General features: G+C 61.7%; 1 protein-coding gene across 2 annotated transcripts in view; it reads right to left on the bottom strand.

Moving 5' to 3' along the window:
- Positions 1 to 16,722, bottom strand: part of MEGF6 (multiple EGF like domains 6) — a 116,871-nt gene that overhangs the window by 14,141 nt on the left and 86,008 nt on the right. For both annotated transcript variants that reach the window (XM_032758699.2, XM_058444034.1), the window contains 12 exons: positions 11,035 to 11,160; positions 10,141 to 10,263; positions 7,643 to 7,765; positions 7,187 to 7,324; positions 6,413 to 6,532; positions 5,749 to 5,871; positions 4,954 to 5,124; positions 4,436 to 4,567; positions 3,672 to 3,800; positions 1,986 to 2,114; positions 1,293 to 1,427; positions 1,083 to 1,217 (listed from right to left, as the gene is read on the bottom strand). In XM_032758699.2, coding sequence (XP_032614590.1) covers positions 1,083 to 1,217; positions 1,293 to 1,427; positions 1,986 to 2,114; positions 3,672 to 3,800; positions 4,436 to 4,567; positions 4,954 to 5,124; positions 5,749 to 5,871; positions 6,413 to 6,532; positions 7,187 to 7,324; positions 7,643 to 7,765; positions 10,141 to 10,263; positions 11,035 to 11,160 — 1,584 coding nt within the window. The remainder of the gene's footprint in view (positions 1 to 1,082; positions 1,218 to 1,292; positions 1,428 to 1,985; positions 2,115 to 3,671; positions 3,801 to 4,435; positions 4,568 to 4,953; positions 5,125 to 5,748; positions 5,872 to 6,412; positions 6,533 to 7,186; positions 7,325 to 7,642; positions 7,766 to 10,140; positions 10,264 to 11,034; positions 11,161 to 16,722) is intronic.

A 16,722-nucleotide genomic window follows, 5' to 3' on the forward strand; every position in this document is an offset into this window, starting at 1 on the left:
GGCAGAGCAGGGGGCTGGGCCCAGGGGAGGCAGAGGAAGGGGGCTGGCGTTGGGCTTCTCGCTCTCTCTCCAGCCCAGGCCATGGTCATGCCGGTCACATGGCAAGTCTTTGTGGCTCCCGTCTCTCCCAGCCAATGGGCGTGGACAGTGTGCGCCGGGCCAAGGGAGGCTCCGACCTGCCCAGGCCCTGTCGGCGGCAGCGGCGGCAGCCACGTTACTCATGCCGAGGGCATTTTCCTTCCCCTCATAAGCCGATGACACACTCGGGTATTTCCTACCCTGGTCATGAGACTGAGGAGTGACCATCCCGCTGAGCCTCAGACCAGCTTGGTCAGCTTTCTGCTTGGCCAGGACCACAAGCCGTTGTCCTGGTCATTGCACCTCCCGCCAGTGCAAGCTGGGGCAGCCAGGACACCCCCACCTTCCCAGCCCTCTTGGCAAAGCCCCCAGCCCCATGCACGCTGGGCTGGAATCGCATCGGGGAGTTGGTCCCCGGGTCTCCCGGGAATACCTAAGCATGGACTCGGCTGGTCCATCTCTCAGCCAGCTCCTAACAGCCTCCTCCCCTGCCTGCCATGTGAGCGTGGGGCTCCCAGGCTCTGTGCCTGCTCACACCCAGGCCAAAGCATCTGCGTGCAGGGGCCTGCAGCCACGACCCCAGGCCGGCACTGCAGCCCAGACCACTCTCCGAACCGCCACGTCCAGGGGCAGCCTCTGCTGCCGGCTCACATGTGAGGAGGGAGCTGCTGCCCCAGCCTCTGAGAGAAGCCCACAGTCTGTTCCGGTCCAGCAAGGAGCGAGCGGGCAAGGGAAGAGTTTGGAGAAGCGCTGGCCCCTCTCCGGGCCGGGCCATGGGCAGACAGCAGCTCCTGCCCTGAGCAGACCAGACTCAGACTAGCAGCCGCACCACTGCTACGTGACAAGCTGTCAAGGCAACACCGGTAGCAAGGCACCACCTGGGCTTAGGCTAAGGGGGCCGATAGTGACAGCTGTGCAGCCCTTCTGAAGCCCACCCTCCAGCCAGGCAGGCAGCCTAGACCCCACAATGAGACTGCCGGGAGCCCCAGGAGCTGGCCACTCACCTTGGCCACAATCCTCTCCCTGGAAGCCAGCAGGACACTGCTTCCCACACTCGCCGCTCACAGAGTCACAGGCCACGCCCACTGGGCAGGTGCATGCCTGCCGGCACCCCGGCCCAAAGTAGCCCGGCTCACACTCTGCAGGGCGTGAGAGAGGGGTGGGTGGGGTCAGCCGGCCCTGGCACCCCCCCCAGACCCCATGCCTGGACTCACCTGCCTGACAGCGCTCGCCCCTGAAGCCGGCCTTGCAGGAGCAGCTGCCATCCCTCTTGTCACAGGACCGCGTGTGGGGCTGCACACACTGGCACTCCTCCGAGCAGCCCGGCCCAAAGGCCCACAGCGGGCAGGCTGCACCCACAGAACCGTTGAGTGGGGCTGCTGTCTGAAGCCCCACCCTCCCAGACCGCTTCCACCAGCCCTGGGTCAGCCAGGACGACAGCCAAGATCATGTAGGGAGCTGTCCTCCTCCACCTCTCCCCCTGCAGCCCACCGCCCCTTCCCTCCCTGAGTGTCTGAACCCCAGGGATGGGTGACCCCACCAGGGACTCAGAGCTTGGCCTTGCTGCCAGGAATCTCCAAAAGCCAAGATAGGCCTCATCCCCTGGAGGCTTCTGCAAAAGGCCTGGCCCTGCCCTCATCTGCAGCCCTACCACCCATCAGGGCTGGGAGGCACCACAAGGTTGGGGACCATCCACCCAGACGCCCTGGATGTCAGCACAGTCACAGTCGAGAGGATGTGGCTTAGAGTCCACAGACTCAGGGCGGACTCCAGACCCACATCCCAGCGGGTGACCTGGCTGGGCCCCGATAGCCTCATCCTAACCCAGACCACAGGTAACAGGACACAGACTATCCCTTCCACCCGCTGCCGCCACCATGGACACTGGAAGGGGCAGTGAGACTCACTGAGGTGGCAGAAGCGGCCGTAGAGCCCCGGGTCGCAGAGGCAGGCCCCGTAGAGGCGGTGGCACCGGCCCCGGTTGGCACAGTTGCATTTCTTGCGACAGTGCTTGCCATAGTAGCCCTTGGGGCAGCCTGGGGGCAGCGGGGCTCCATGAGAACCTTGGTGGCAGCCAGCCTACCACATGTGGTCCCCGCCATGTGGTAGGATGCTCAGGGGCCCAGGGCCCAGCACAGGAGCTGGGAGCAGCCCCCGCCAGGGCACTAGGTGAGCCTTCTGGATGTGGCCGTCTGCCCTGGCTGGTCTGTCCCCTACATCCCCTGCCCCCAGGGTTTGTAGCAAGGGCGGGTGGAAGAGCACATTCCTCGGCTCACACTGGAGAGATGCACAAAGCTCATGCCCCACTCTCCCCAAAGTCTGGCCCCCATCAGGAGCTGCCTGACTTCTGTCCCATGGCGGTCACTAAGCTTGACCTCAGAACCTCAAAGCGGGAAGGACACGTGGTCCCAGTGGCCAAGGTCCCAGGCCCAAGCCGCAGGCGGCCCCAGAGCTAGAAATGTCCTTTCTTCCCCAAACAATTCCCTCTGGCTGGGTCCTGCCCCACGTCCTTCCTCCTACTGAAGGCGGTAGTCAGATGAAGGTACCCCCACAACTACATACACGTCCTATTCCCTAGGACCTGGAGACTAGGCACAGTTGCATTTCTTGCGACAGTGCTTGCCATAGTAGCTCTGCGTTATTCAGGTTGGCCCTGAATCCAAAGACAGATGTCCTCATCAGAGAGGCAGGTGGAGGCTGAGACAGAAAGAGGAGGCCTGGAGAAGAGGAGGTGACCCCTCGATGCTGCAGGCAGCCTGGAGGGTACAGCAGAATCCCAGGGGTGCAGCACCCAGGAATGAATATGGGGGTTCCCCAGCCCCCCCATAGAATCAAAAGGGCAGACGAAGTGGGGAAGGGAGGCACGCTGACACAGAAGAGGTAGGAAGCCCTGTGCGGCTGCCTGGGGTCCCCACCACCACCAGGCAACCAGCCCTGCAGAGCCCAGCACATACAGCCAGGAAAGCTCACGGGGCCACCTGGGACACAGGTTCTAGGGCTGGCTGTCTTCCTCTCATGAAGGCAGAGGGTTTATGATACGTTAGCTGCACTCTCCAATGAAAGAGGCAGAAATGACAAAGTCTGAAGACTTAAAGATGAAGCTTTAGCCACCTGGGAAACATTTTCTGGACTAATTCCTCCAGAAAGGCTGAAACTTTAGAGTTAATAAGGAAGTCAACATCATCCCTTGCAGCCACTGGCCCCCGAGTAATCCCTTCTGCAAACCTCACCCAGCCATCACCAGCTCTACTTGAATGCTTCCAGGAACAGGGACCTCACTGCCTCTCAAGGGAACCCATTCCAAAAGTGTTGCTCTGTAAAGTCTTATCATCTGCTACAGTTAGGCCCTGGGAAAATTAGCAACAGTGAAAAAGCAACACCCCTCTCATTCAAGGGCCTCATTCCCTCTCAAGCACAGCCTAAAGCTCTGGAGACAGGGAGGCAGGAAGGGAAGGGAGTCTAGGAAAAGTTTGGCAGCAGTTTCCCTGCTCCAGTGGGAGGAAGGAGACAAGGAGGACATGGAGGGGTGGTGCCTCCCACTTCCCTTACAGCCCAGGGGTAATTCCAGAAGCACCAGAAGAGGTTGCACACACCATCCTCACAGTTAGTTCCGCTGACACCCGGGGGGCAACGGCAGGCCCCTGTGACAGCGTCGCAGGTCCCACCATTCTGACAGCTGCAGGAGAAGCTGCAGTTCTTCCCGAAGGTGTCCGAAGGACAAGCTACAAAGAGTGACAGGGAAGCGTCAGGGTCACCAGCCAGCATGACACTCTGAGACCCCTTCCTAGGGTTGGAGGCTCTGGGTTTAGAAGCAATTGCCTAGAGATAAAATGATGTCACTTGGACCACATCACCCCTGCCCATGCTCATGGCAGACATCACTAATCGATCACTGACTCCTCTCTCTGAACGCCAGCAGAGATAGGAGTCTCCTCCTTCTGAACCAGCTCTTTCAAACAGGCAGAGCCTCACTGACAGTTATGACGGGTCCCGGGCCATCTGAGCTAGAGGAACCCCACCTGCCGGCTGCCCTTCAGCAGACACTTCTCACTGTCTTAGTTATTTGCTGGCTTGCTTGTTGCTGGACCGTGAAGACTGATATTTAGGAAGGACAAACACCTTGGCTCGCTTGTTCCCAGGGAATCCTTACTGCCTGGAACAGGGCCTGGCATAGAGTGGACAGTCAGGGGATGCTTATCAAAGGAATGAACAAATGGATGAATGAATGGATCTGCACGGAGCCCCCCGCCCAGGGCCAGCAGGCAGGAGTAAAACTGAATGGGCTCAAAGGGCTGTCCCCAGGTCTTGGGGCTCAGAGGCCCCTTCCCAGCCCCCAGTCCCTGCCCAGCTGCCTCACTCTCATTGCAGATGAGCCCAGTCCAGCCCTGGGGGCAGTCACAGCCATCCAGGCCTGGGAGGCAGGTCCCTCCGTTCCTGCAGTCATCACAGGTCAAGCTGCAGTCGTGGCCAAAGGAGTCATCCAGGCAGACTGGGGGGCAGACCAGGATGGGGGAGTTCAGAGCCTGACCCCTGGCCTCAGCAGGCACAGAGGCCCGGCTCAGACCCTCAGGCCAGGGAAGGGGCATAAGGGGCATCCTCGGCCCATGAGGGCCCCAAAAGGGTGACATGGGGACAGATACTGGGGCCAGAAGGAGCCCTAACCTGGGAGCTGGGAGCCCGGTCCTGCCCGGCTCAGCCCGCACGAACTGTGCAAACTGAGCCAGTGGCTCACTCTCTCTGGGCCTTGGTCTAACATGGCATTGCAGGGGTCCTTCCTCACGTCCCCAGCCTCTGATTGGATGGTAGCCTAGAAAGAGGGGTCGCTGGCTGCCAGCCCTGCGAGCAGGAGCCCCCGGGGGCTGGGCCCGCGCTCACCAAACTTCTCTGTGAGCGTGTGTTCACCCCGCAACTCTGCCTCTTCCTCATCAGCCCCAACGTCGTCATCCTGGAAGAGTTGCGGCAGCTCATCCTGGAGCACGGCAATGTGGGGCAGGGGCCGCACGAAGGGCAGCTCGCCGTCCAGGTCCACCACCGGCTCCTCCAGGGCTGCCAGGGGCACAGAGGCCCCTTAGCCCCTGCCACCCACCTGCCTGCCCCAGCGACTCCCCGGCGGGTAGGGCTGGGCCTGAGCCCCACCCCAGGGCCTCCCGCCACCCTCCTACTGCCTCCACTACTCCCACTGCCTCAGCCTGGTCCCAGGGGTCATCCCAGCTGCACCCGACCCTCCTTCTCAGTACAGAGAAGGCTCTGGACCCTGAGGACCTGAACCCTGCCCCTCTGCCCCAGCCTCATCCCAGCTCTAGGGACTCTGGGGCCTAGAGAGGTAGGGGTGAGAGCAGCTACCATCAGTCCCAGGGACAACATCACCTTAGGTCTTGGTCCCTTCTCTCACCTGGTCAGGACAGGTGCTGGGCTCCGGGAGGACGCCTGTCTCACCAGCTTCCCCCACCCCACTGTCCCCAACCCCCACATGGCCCTCAGAAGAGGCAGGACCTCAGTGGGTCCCCAGGGGCCTGACAGCCTCTGAGGTGGTGTTGGCCCAGAGAGGCCAGGGGGCAAAGGACCCCAGGCAGGTGGGGGTGGGGTGGGCCAGGCCTGCGGGATGCAGGGTCAGCTGGGGCAAACTGGAGAAGGCAGAGGCTGGTGCTCCGCGGAGGGCAGGAGACTCACGGCTGCAGCCCCTACGGTCCTCGTGCAGCCGGTAGCCAGCCTCACAGGAGCACTGGAAGGAGCCGGCCAGGTTGGTGCAGTGGTGCTCGCAGCCACCATGGCTGGAGGCGCACTCATCCACATCTGCGGGCGACCCGGGGCCACTGAGGCCTGTGCTCCCAGGTGGGGAACCAGGGAAGCCCCTGCCCACCCAGTCCTACCCGCAGGACTGAAGCCCTGGTGGCCCTGCCAGAGTTGAGTGGCTCATCTCTTGAACCAGCCAGTAAAACTCACCCTCAGCCACAGCGGCCACTCTGGCCATCCTCCCACCCCAAGGTCAGAGCCATGGCAGACATCTGCTAGAGGGGGCCAGGCTGGGAGGGGCCGGCCAAGCAGCAGCCAGGGGGACAGGCCCAGCTCCAGGAGAGAGCGGCCAGTGACCTCAGGCCAGAGGGAGGGAGGGAACAGGTCAGCACAGCCCCGCACTCAGCAGGCGCTCAATCAACGCCCATAGCCCTGCATGCAGCAGGTGCTCAACCAACACCCACAGCCCCACAGCAAAGCACAGACAGAGCAGGCTGACCCCATGCCCACCATGGGGGGACCAGAGCCAGCCCCATGTCCTTCCTTAGGGCAGCCCTGCTCCCGGGCCACCCCAGCTGTGCAGTGGCAGGGCAGTGCTCACCCTCACAGCTGCAGCCATCGGCACTGAGCCGGTAGCCAGCGTAGCAGCCGCACTCGTACCCGCCAGGGTTGTTGGTGCACACCTGCTGGCAGCATGGGCTGTCTGCACAGTCGTCGACATCTGTGGAGCACACACCACGGGCCCCCTGGTACCAGGCACCTGCACGTGCACACATCCTCACCCACACACAACTGCATGCAACTGCATACAACCACACACAACCCACGCGCCCGACTGCACGTGCACCTGCCCAGTCTCACGTGTGCACACCTACATTCATGGCACCTGCAGACAATCGCACCCACCACACAATCACACCCACGCACATGCACTTTCCTGGTCCCACATATGTGCACACAGAGGACACGTCACAGCCCCGGGGCCACCCGCCTGTCTGCTGTGGACAAGGTGTTGGGACTGGGGCTAGAGGGTGGGGACTCCATCTGGGAGGCAGGGTCTGGGGTGTGACTTCCAGGACACTGGGTCCTTCCCAGGTGAAGGGGCAGTACTGAGGAGGTGCTGATGGGGCTAAGGGGGTGCTGTGAATGTGGGTATGGGCCTGGCAGGCCGATGCGGGCACCGAGGGTCTTTCCCGGCCAGGATGCTGCCTCTGTCAGGCCTGCCCTACCACCCCGCCTGGGCCCAGGCAGCCAGACCAGGACTCAGGGAGACTGATGAGGACCTCCAAGTCATGGCATGGAACTGATTCCAGACCCAGGGCAGCAGCGGGTCCCTGGAGTGGGGTGCAGGCATCTGGGAGGAGCCAGTGCGCACCGATGCAGGTCCTCTGATCTGTGTCCAGCTCGTAGCCGCGGGGACAGGTGCACAGGGGCCCAGCACTGGTGTGGCTGCAGCCATGGGAGCAGCCGCCGTTGTCGGCCTCACAGCTGTTCACGATTTCCATCTCAATCCCTGCCGTGAGACCAGCCACCCGGGGTGTGGGATGGCAGCTAGGATGACACCCACCTACCTTAGTTCCCCCTACCTCCACCCAGCAGCCAGCCTCAGGCCCGGGGACACCCGTGGGAAGCAGCAACATGGAGCTCCCAGGCCTTGTCGGGTCTGGGACTCCCTGCCCTCCCTCGACCCTCTGCTCACCAAGGGCTCACACCCAGGGCTGTCCCTGATTGACAAGGAAGCCCTGCCCTTCAGCCAAAGCAGGCCTCAGGGTCCTGGGGAGCAGCATGGCCATCCCGGGCACCTTCAGCCTGTTGCCGGCTACCCACTCACGGTAGCACTGCCGGCCATCGGCGCCCAGCTCATAGCCCGCATGACACACGCACTTGAAGGACCCCTGGGTGTTGAGGCAGCCATGGGCACACTGGGCCAGCCCTGCAGCACATTCGTCCACATCTGGAGGGGAGAGACCACAGAGAGGGCTCAGAGGTGCCAGAAAGGGCCTTTGCATGGGACCAGTGGAAGACAGCACACAGCCTGCTGACACCCAGGGCCTGTGGCCGCATGACACAGGCGTTCAGGGCCAATCCCACTGTCCCTGATGACCACTAGTCACAGCCCTACAGGTCCCCTGTGATGAAGAAGTTGGCACCCACACGGGTCTCACACTAAGCCCATTGTGTGACCAGGTGCCGTTACCCAGGCGGCACTTTCCTGGTGTCAGTGAGGACATGGAACCACACACCACGACACCCCACGGCCATCTGGCGGGTGCCTGGTGATATGGTCTGGCTGTGTCCCCACACAAATCTCACCTTGAACTGTAACTCCCACAATTCCCACGTGTGGTGGAGGAGCCTGGTGGGAGGTGATTGAATCATGGGGGTGGGTCTTTCCTGCACTGTTCTCGTGATAGTAAGTCTCATGAGATCTGATGGTTTTAAAAACAGGAGTTTCCCTGCACAAGCTCTCTCTTTTCCTACTGCTATCGACGTGAGGTGTGACTTGCTCCTCCTGGCCTTCCACCATGATTGTGAGGCCGCCCCAAGCCATGTGGAACTGTTAAGTCCATTAAACCTCTTTCTTTAGTAAATTGCCCAGTCTTGGGTATGTCTTTATCAGCAACATGAAAATGGACTAATACCCTTGGAAACTGACCACTGCCTGGTCTGGACAAATGCCGCTGCCTCAGAGACTCACCCTGTGGACCACTGGGGTGGCAGCAGCCAGAACCCTCCCCAAGGCTGCTTGGCCCAGGGAAGAGTCAGGAACACCCAGACGTGCAGGGACAGGCTTAACAAATAAATGTTGCCCAGCCATGCTGCAGAGGACGGCGTGGTGTGGCAGAGGGTGCAGCGGTGGGTTCCAAACAATGGCACCTGCCTGCGACCTGACTCTAAACAAGCACATTCACGAAGAGCCCCAGCGAAGCAGCAGCAGAAGCCCATCCCGCACGTCCAGTGTTTCCTGGGCTCAGGAACAATGCCTCCTTTCTTCTTGAGTTCTATTTAATTATTTTATTTATTTTTAGACAGGGTCTCATTCTGTCACCCAGGCTGTAGCGCACTGGTGCATTCATGGCTCACTGTAGCCTCAACCTCCTGGGCTCAAGTGATTCTCCTGCCTCTGACTCCCGAGTAGCTGGGACTCCTGCCTCAGCCTCCCGAGTAGCTGGGACTCCTGCCTCAGCCTCCCGAGTAGCTGGGACCACAGGTGTGCACCACCATGCTCAGCTAGTTGGGTTTTCTTATTTTTTTGTACATACAGGATCTCACTATGTTGCCCAGGCTGGTCTTGAACTCCTAAACTCAAGTGATCTGCCCACCTTGGCCTCCCAAAGTGCTGGGATTACAGGTGTGAGCCACCACGCCAGGCCTTTTTTTTTTTAGAGACAGAATCTTGCTCTGCCACCCAGGCTGTAGCGCACTGGTGCATTCATGGCTCACTGCAGCCTTGACCTCCTGGGCTCAAGTGATCCTCCTGCCTCAGATTCCTGAGTAGCTAGGACTCCAGACAGCACCACCACACGTGGCTAATTAAAAAAAAAAAAATTGTTTAGAGACAGGGTCTCGCCATGTTGCCTAGGCTGGTCTTGAGCAACTGGGCTTAAGCGGTCCTCCCTCTTTGGCCTCCCAAAGTGCTGGGATTACAGGTGTGAGCCACAGCGCCAGGCTCATTTCTCCTTTTCTCTTACTCATCTCTTCAGTTTTCCTGCTGGGCAGGCACTACTTAGGAAATACGATAGTTTAGGCCGGGCGCAGTGGCTCACGCCTGTAATCCCAGCACTTTGGGAGGCCGAGGTGGGCGGATCACAAGGTCAGGAGATCGAGACCATCCTGGCCAACATGGTGAAACCCCGTCTCTACTAAAAATACAAAAAATTAGCCAGGCATAGCGGCGGGTGCCTGTTGTCCCAGCTGCTGGGGAGGCCAAGGCAGGAGAATGGCGTGAACCCGGGAGGTGGAGCTTGCAGTGAGCCGAGATCGCACCACTGCACTCCAGCCTGGGCGATCGAGCAAGACTCCGTCTCAAAAAAAAAAAAAAAAAAAAATACGATAGTTTAAAAACTATAAGCAACACCTGGGCTCCCTGGCTCACTCCTGGTGAAATGAGCCTCGGGCTGGGAGCAGCTTTTGCCAGCCTTCCTACCCTCGCCCCTCGGCCCCCAGCAAGGGAGATGAGACCGCCACATCCCAGGTCACCCAAGGGGGCAAGGCCAAAGGGCCTGGTCTCATGGGAGGCCACAGCCCCAGAGTTAGACGGGTCCCTCCACGGCGCCTGGGTGCGCTTTCTGACCCTGGGCGGGGCGGAGCAGGGGAGGGGCATCCTACCTTCACAGGCCTTGCCGTCTGCTGCTAGCTGATAGCCCGCGTGGCACTCACAGTGGGCGAGGCCCCGGACCACCTGGCACCTGTGCATGCAGCCGCCGTTCCTGTCGGCACACGGGCTTCGCCCTGCAGCCACGGACCCGAGGAGGGGGTTGGGGAGAGGGGACCCCAGTGGCCGCAGGGCACCTGCCCCAAGGCTTCTTGTGAGACCCCTCACCCAGTGCTCTCCCCACTCTGTGCTCCAGGCTGATGGGCTGGGCAGCGGGTCTCCCTCCTCCCAGGTGCGGAAGGCCCCCAAGACGTCGAGAAGAGTCTGCAGTCTCAGGACAAGGCCAGCCAGCCCAGGTCAGGCAGAGGCCCAGGCCAGCTCCTCCCACCACCCTTCTCGGCCCAGGTGCTGGCGCTGACACCAGGGCGGTGGCCCCCCAGCTCTGTGACTCCGGCCCCTTCATGCCCACACTGGGGAGGACCTAGAGGCCAGGTGGGGGCATTCTCTCAGCACCTGCCCCACCCACAGCCCCCATTTCCATATTCTGGAGGACTGCTGAGTCTGCCGCACCGTCACCATCAGCAAAGCCCCCCACCACCTTCCACGCAAGCAGCCCTGAGGACTCAGAGCTAAGTGCCAAACCGGGCTGGCCTGCCTCCTCCTCCCAAGGGCAGCAAGCCTCAGGTGGGCACCTATGGAAGTGAGGTGGCCCCCCATCAGGTGGGCACCTACAGCAGTGAGGCGGCCCCCATCCTGAGCTTCGTGGCCCCAAACGTGCCATCCCTACCAGGCCTCTCAGCAGCCTTGGGGGCCTCCTGAAGACCCACTTCCCCCAACAGCCCAGGCAAGGCAGCTTGTCCTGCCTCCACCCCCAGGTCCTCCCTCCCTCTCGGGCTGGCGGCACTCACAGACACAGCGCCTGCCGTCCTCCTGGAGCTGGAACCCGGGCCGGCACTGGCAGCGATGCCGAGTGATCGTGAGCTGGACACAGTGGTGCTGGCAGCCGCCATTGCCCAGGGTGCAGGAGTTAATGGCTGGGGACACGGGGAGGACCCCAAGTCAGCCCAAGAGGACGCCTGGCCGACAGTCTGTCCCTGGCTGGCATGGAGCAGGGAGTGGCATGGCCACTTCCTCCTGCCGTAGGACCCCTCCTGGCCACTCCGAGCCCCTCCGCCGTTTCATCTCCATCGTCACAGGCTGCTCCCTGCCCAGCTCACAGGCCTGGTTTTGCCTTCTCTGCTACCTATAGGATCCTCACGCCTGCGGGGGATTCACTGGATCCTCCGGCCCCAGCCTGCTCGAGGGCTGGACACAGAAGGGGACCCCACCCAGACAGAAGCCCAGCACAGAACACTAAGCACCAGGGGTCTCTGAGAAGCTGCGAGCAAGGGCTCAGTGCCCCAGCAGGCTGCATCTCCCTGGAGGAGGATGCAGGCTGACAGGGGGTGACTGAGACCCAGGCATCTCACCATCGTGGTCCTTAGGCCAGGGTGGGGGCAGGTGCGGGGATGCCATGGACAGCTGCCATGGGCCACAGGCTTGGCCCCCAGTTCCCAAGGGACCAGCACAGCTCCTACCCACCCCAGGCCAGGCCACACCTCACGCCTGACCCCACGCAGTGCCCATGCCCCCATTCCTTCATGCACATTCTTGCAGAGCATGGACTGTGGGGTCAGGTTGGCACAGTGGGTGCCTGTACCCCGTGGATGGATGGGGCTGTGCCCTGAGCTGGCCCAGGGAGGTGGGGAGAGGGCGCTGGGCCAGGCTGGGCACCCAGGGTGGCCACTGGACCTCTGCCAGAAGCAGCAGCCAGCCCCTCAGCAGGGGTTTGGTTACTGTCAAGTCTGGCAGTCGCCTTGTGGTTAGGGAGGGAGTCAGCCCTGAGCTCAGAGGGAAGCCGCAAGAATGTGCTGTTGCCTGTGCCCGGGCAGGGGAGGCTGTCTGCCCAGGCCTGTGCCCAGAGCAATCCCAAACCCCATTACCAAAGTGCCAAGACTCTCTCGGAGTGGGGAGGCTTCTTTGAGATGCCGCCTCCTCTGGGGCACCTCCTGGGGGGCTGCCACCATCCCTGGGAGGTGGCTGGGCCTGGGGCCGAGACTGGGGAACCCATCTACTGTTGCTGCATGGCGGATGGGAAGCCCAGCACCACAGAGGCGAGGGCGGTCAGAGGTCAACAGAGCAGGCAGTGGCTGGAGCAGCTGCTGGGCCCTGAGAAGGCAAAACCCCTCAGAGCAAGCTGGCTTAAAAAACCCCCCGTGCTTGCCGTACCTGTCTCCCACAGGGGAGCAGGCGCTGAGGGGCCCCTCCTGGAGCAGAGCCAGCCTTGGGAGGCTGTTGGGGGTTGCAGTGATGGCTCTGTCTCCTGCCCCACGTGTCCCTGGCACGTGCAGGCTGTGGGGAACCCAGGGCAGAACTCAGGTAAGCCCGTCTGCCTCTGAGCCCCTCGCCCCATCCACCTAACTGCCCAGACAAGATGGGAGCTGTCCTGGCCCCCAGGCCCGGCCTGCCTCACCTGAGACGGCTCTGCTGAAGCCACTACTGTGGCTCCAGGGGCCTCTGAGCATGGCCTGCGCCGGCCTCGCCTTCCCGGGGGCCCTGTTTATTGTGTTCACCGCAGCAACAGCACCCCTGTCTGGAACACATAATAGGAAACAGACCCCCTCCTAGCAGGGCCAGGCAGGCACAGGGGGCACAGAGCCCATGGCAGGGAAGCTGCGCCGTCAGGACCCAGGCACCACAAGGGCCCAGGAAGCTGTGGCAGGGCCGGGAGAAAAAGAGGCTTCTCATCAGCCCCTCCAGACAGGCAGAGCCCCGAGATGCACCCAGGGACCACCGGGCATGGTGCCCACTGGAGCCTACCAGGGCGAGGGGATCAGAGGCAGGGATCCCCCCAGAGCCTGTCCTCTTGCCACTCCAGTCCACACAGTTCTAACACCCCAGATGCTCCCAAGCTGTGTGCAGCCGGGAGCCAAGCCCAGTGTTGTCGCATATATCCTGTGCCACGGATTCCCGGAAAGCTGAACCAGGCCGATTTTCGCCAGCACTGGGATGTGCAGCTCAGGAAGGGCCACTCCTGCGTGGCCAGTGCCCAACACTGCCACGGATGTGTCCAGACCCCTCGGGACACTGAGACCCAGCTGCAAAACACACAGCACAGCCACCCCTGCCCAGGCTACAGCCAAAGGCTCACACCTGCTACAGCCCTGCAAAGTGGACCAAGCTCAGACCTGGCAAAGCTGAGTGTGTCCATCAGACACAGACTGGGGATTTGCCTCCCAGTGGGGGAAGACCCTCCCTGTCTGTGCTCCACAGCCCTCACCTGGCTCACCTGCGGACAGATGCGGGCTCGACAGCAAGCCCTACTGTGTCTTTCACTTCTTTAATACTGAAGTGGTGTTTTCTCAAAGGAAAAAATCCCCACCCAGTGAGGGTTTGATGGTCAGTGTGCACAATCACACCAGATGCTTCGGCAATCCGGCCCAACGTCTCTGTCCCTTCCTGACTCTGGAGTCTTGTTCTGCCAAGGCCTAACTTCGGTCCTTGTCCACTTCCAGATCAGATGCAACTGACTGTTGTTGGGGGACACTCTGTTATGAATGGAATGTGTCCCCCCTAAAAAAATCCTATGTTGGAGGCTTAATCCCCAAGGTGAATGTATTTGGAGATAGGGTCTCTGCGAGGGAATAGGGTGGGGCCCTGCCCAGGTAGGATTCATGTCCTTGTAGGAAGAGACCCAGAGCACTCTCTCCATTATGGCAGCCAGAGCTGCCTGGGTCACCCTAACTCCCCAGTTTGCCAATTCTGGGAGACATCACTCCATCCCAGGCACAGGCAGGTCCACTCAGGCTGGGGTGCAATTCCAACCTCTGCCAGTAGGAGGCGGCACCACCCAGGATTCTGCCAAGTGTGAGGCTGAAGCTCTGCAAAGGTAAAGGGGCCTCCTTCCGCCTGAGCTGGCTTGGTCTCTGCTCGAGGCACAGCATCCTGGGCAGCGGAGGGAGTGGAGGGTGGGGCATCAGCGGCCAGGCCCAGCCTCTGAGCTCGTTGGCTGACTGCGGGCTGCGCCAAGGCAAGGGCTGGACGCAGGCCCACCAGATCCTCCGCCCAGGCTTCCAAACCCAGCCCAGTGGTTTCAAGTCCAGCTCTCCAGGGTGGTTCTGGTCCCTGCTGGTTTCTAGTTCTGGTCCCTGCTGGCTTCACGAGGCTTGTAATTACTGCCCTCAGATTGGGATGGTTTCTAGATCTTGAGTCTCCTGCCACGTGTGGTCAGTAGTCACCCGCAGCCCTGCCTTCTAGGAAGCCCTCTGCTGGGGACAAGGCCAGGATGGCAGGCTGGGGTGCGTGTTCATCCCCCAGTTCCCCTCCAGGCGGCCTTGCCCTGTACACCTGCCCCGTACACCTGCCCCATCCCCTGCCCTCTCAATGGGGCCTCCTTGTCGCACAGGGGCACTACTGACTCACAGCCTGTGAGAGCAGCTGTCCTCGTCCACACGCCAAGGGGTCTGAGCCCATGATGTCACCCCAACAACACAGAGCACCAGGCAAACACTGGCCCTTCAGCATGGCCACTAGGCGTCCAGAAACGGAGCAGGGAGGGAAACGCCCGCCACCCCCCTCCATGGACCAGGCTAAGCTGACCCCACAGCCCACACCCCAGCAAGGCCCCCACCCCCAGCCAGGGCCAGATCATCCTGCCCAGTGCCCGCCTTTCTGGGTGGTCAGCTCGGCCCATGCTTGGCTGCAGTGGTCCAGACCCACTGGCCAAGGTGACAGGTGGGTCCCTAGAGATAAGTGCTGGCAGTGCCCTATTGGCCTACCAAGGGCACCGGGCGCTTTAGGGAGTGGTGGGCGGCAGCTGGACCACACACATGGAATGAAGGAGGCCAGATGGCGGGGACCAACGGGGGCACTCCCAGGTGGGAGCCGCAGGGTGCACTGTGGGCACCCAATGCCCACGGTGCCTGCACCACCACATGCGCCTACTCGCTGCTGAGCGTCAGCTCCGACTTGCCCTCCTGGGGGAGGCCCCGATCCAGGGCTGCATGAGCATCACACCGGTTCAGCTTCTCCAGAGCGTTTAGGAAGGCGCCTCACTTGTCACCAGAGTCCTGGGAGGGCAGGCCTGGTCTGTATCGACAGGACAGCAACCCACTGCCTACACAGTGCCCGGCACTAGCACACCAGGTGGCGGTCAGAGGGCAGCAAGGCAGCCAGCCCTGGCCCTTCAGCACAAGCCAAAGGCCTGCCAGCAGCCTCCCCGGGGCCAGGCCTCCCCTCCAAGAAGGAACCAAGCGGCCAGGGGAGGGGGTCTATGCAGCCTCTCACTGCCGTGATGGGGAGACCCAGGACCGGGTAGGGAAGAGTCTGCCCCAGGGCACACAGCACACCCATGGCAGAGCCAGGGGGGAGACAGGGCTGGGAGGCCTCTCCCAGCCGTGTGCACATGAGTCCATCCAACTCTGGGGGACACAGGCAGGGGGTGGCCAGGCCACCAGGGGGTGACAACAGAGTACCCTCCCCAACAGTGTCCAACCCAAAGGCCTGATGGGCATGGGCCGAGAAGGGGAGAAGGACAGAGGGCCCACCTCTTCCCTGGGGTGGCACAGGGTGTTTCATCTGGAGGGACCTCTCTGCTGGTTAAGCCAGTGACATCTGTGGCCCTCAGACAGGGCCCAGGAGTGCTGCTCGACCCAGGGCACATGAGGGAACAACCATGTCCAAGGCTAGGGTCCAGAGTCAGCCAGGCTGCCTCCGGGGTCATGGGCGGGCATTGTGCTGGCTCAGAGCACCCCAGGTACACAGAGGCGGAGGCCTCCAGTGCAGTGTTAGACCACATGGGAGCTGCTCTCCTCTCTGAGTGTTGCACACTGGCACTCTGCAGGGTGTCATGGAAAACCAAGAATGATGCCCCCAGACACTCGGGCCAGACCACTGCTCCCCACACCACCGGGGAAGGCAAGGACAGGCTCAGGTTTAGGGGCTGAGAATAAGAAGCAGGCTTGGCCCCACCCTTGGGCCTCACTAGGCCCTGCTCTTCCCACCCCAGAGACTGGGCGCCCTGGGCAATGGGGCACACCAGGACTGGGTGGCCAGGGCAATGGGGCACACCAGGACTGGGCGGCCAGGGCAATGGGGCACACCAGGACTGGGCGGCCAGGGCAATGGGGCACACCAGGACTGGGCGGGCAGGGCTGGGGAACGGGGACCCACACTCTCACAGTGTGGGAGCCATTGGCAAAGTCTTTCTTGTAGATTCTCACTTTTGAGAGGGGAACCCTTTTGGTGTCTGATTTCCATAAGATCATCTAGAAGGCAGGGAGGTGTGGAGGTTGTACCTTTCCTGCCCTCTCTCTGCCTCAGAGACAAGTTCAAGTGTGTTTCAAGGCCCCTCTGGAGTGTTTTAAGGCCCCCCTCAGGTGCGGCCTCCTCTGGGGCCTTCCTAGATTGCTCCGGGCCCTGGAGGTGTCAGCCCCCCGAGAGCTCTGGCCCCATGCTGGGGAAGGAAGGGTGGATTTTTAGGCAGCTTCTCCACCAGCCTCTCTGTAAGCCTCACTCCAAGCTGCTAGTGGGGAGTCCAACTGCAGAGCCTCAAGCCT

The sequence above is a fragment of the Hylobates moloch genome, unplaced genomic scaffold, assembly GCF_009828535.3.
Source record: "Hylobates moloch isolate HMO894 unplaced genomic scaffold, HMol_V3 SCAFFOLD_9, whole genome shotgun sequence".
In the NCBI taxonomy this organism is placed as follows: domain Eukaryota; kingdom Metazoa; phylum Chordata; class Mammalia; order Primates; family Hylobatidae; genus Hylobates; species Hylobates moloch.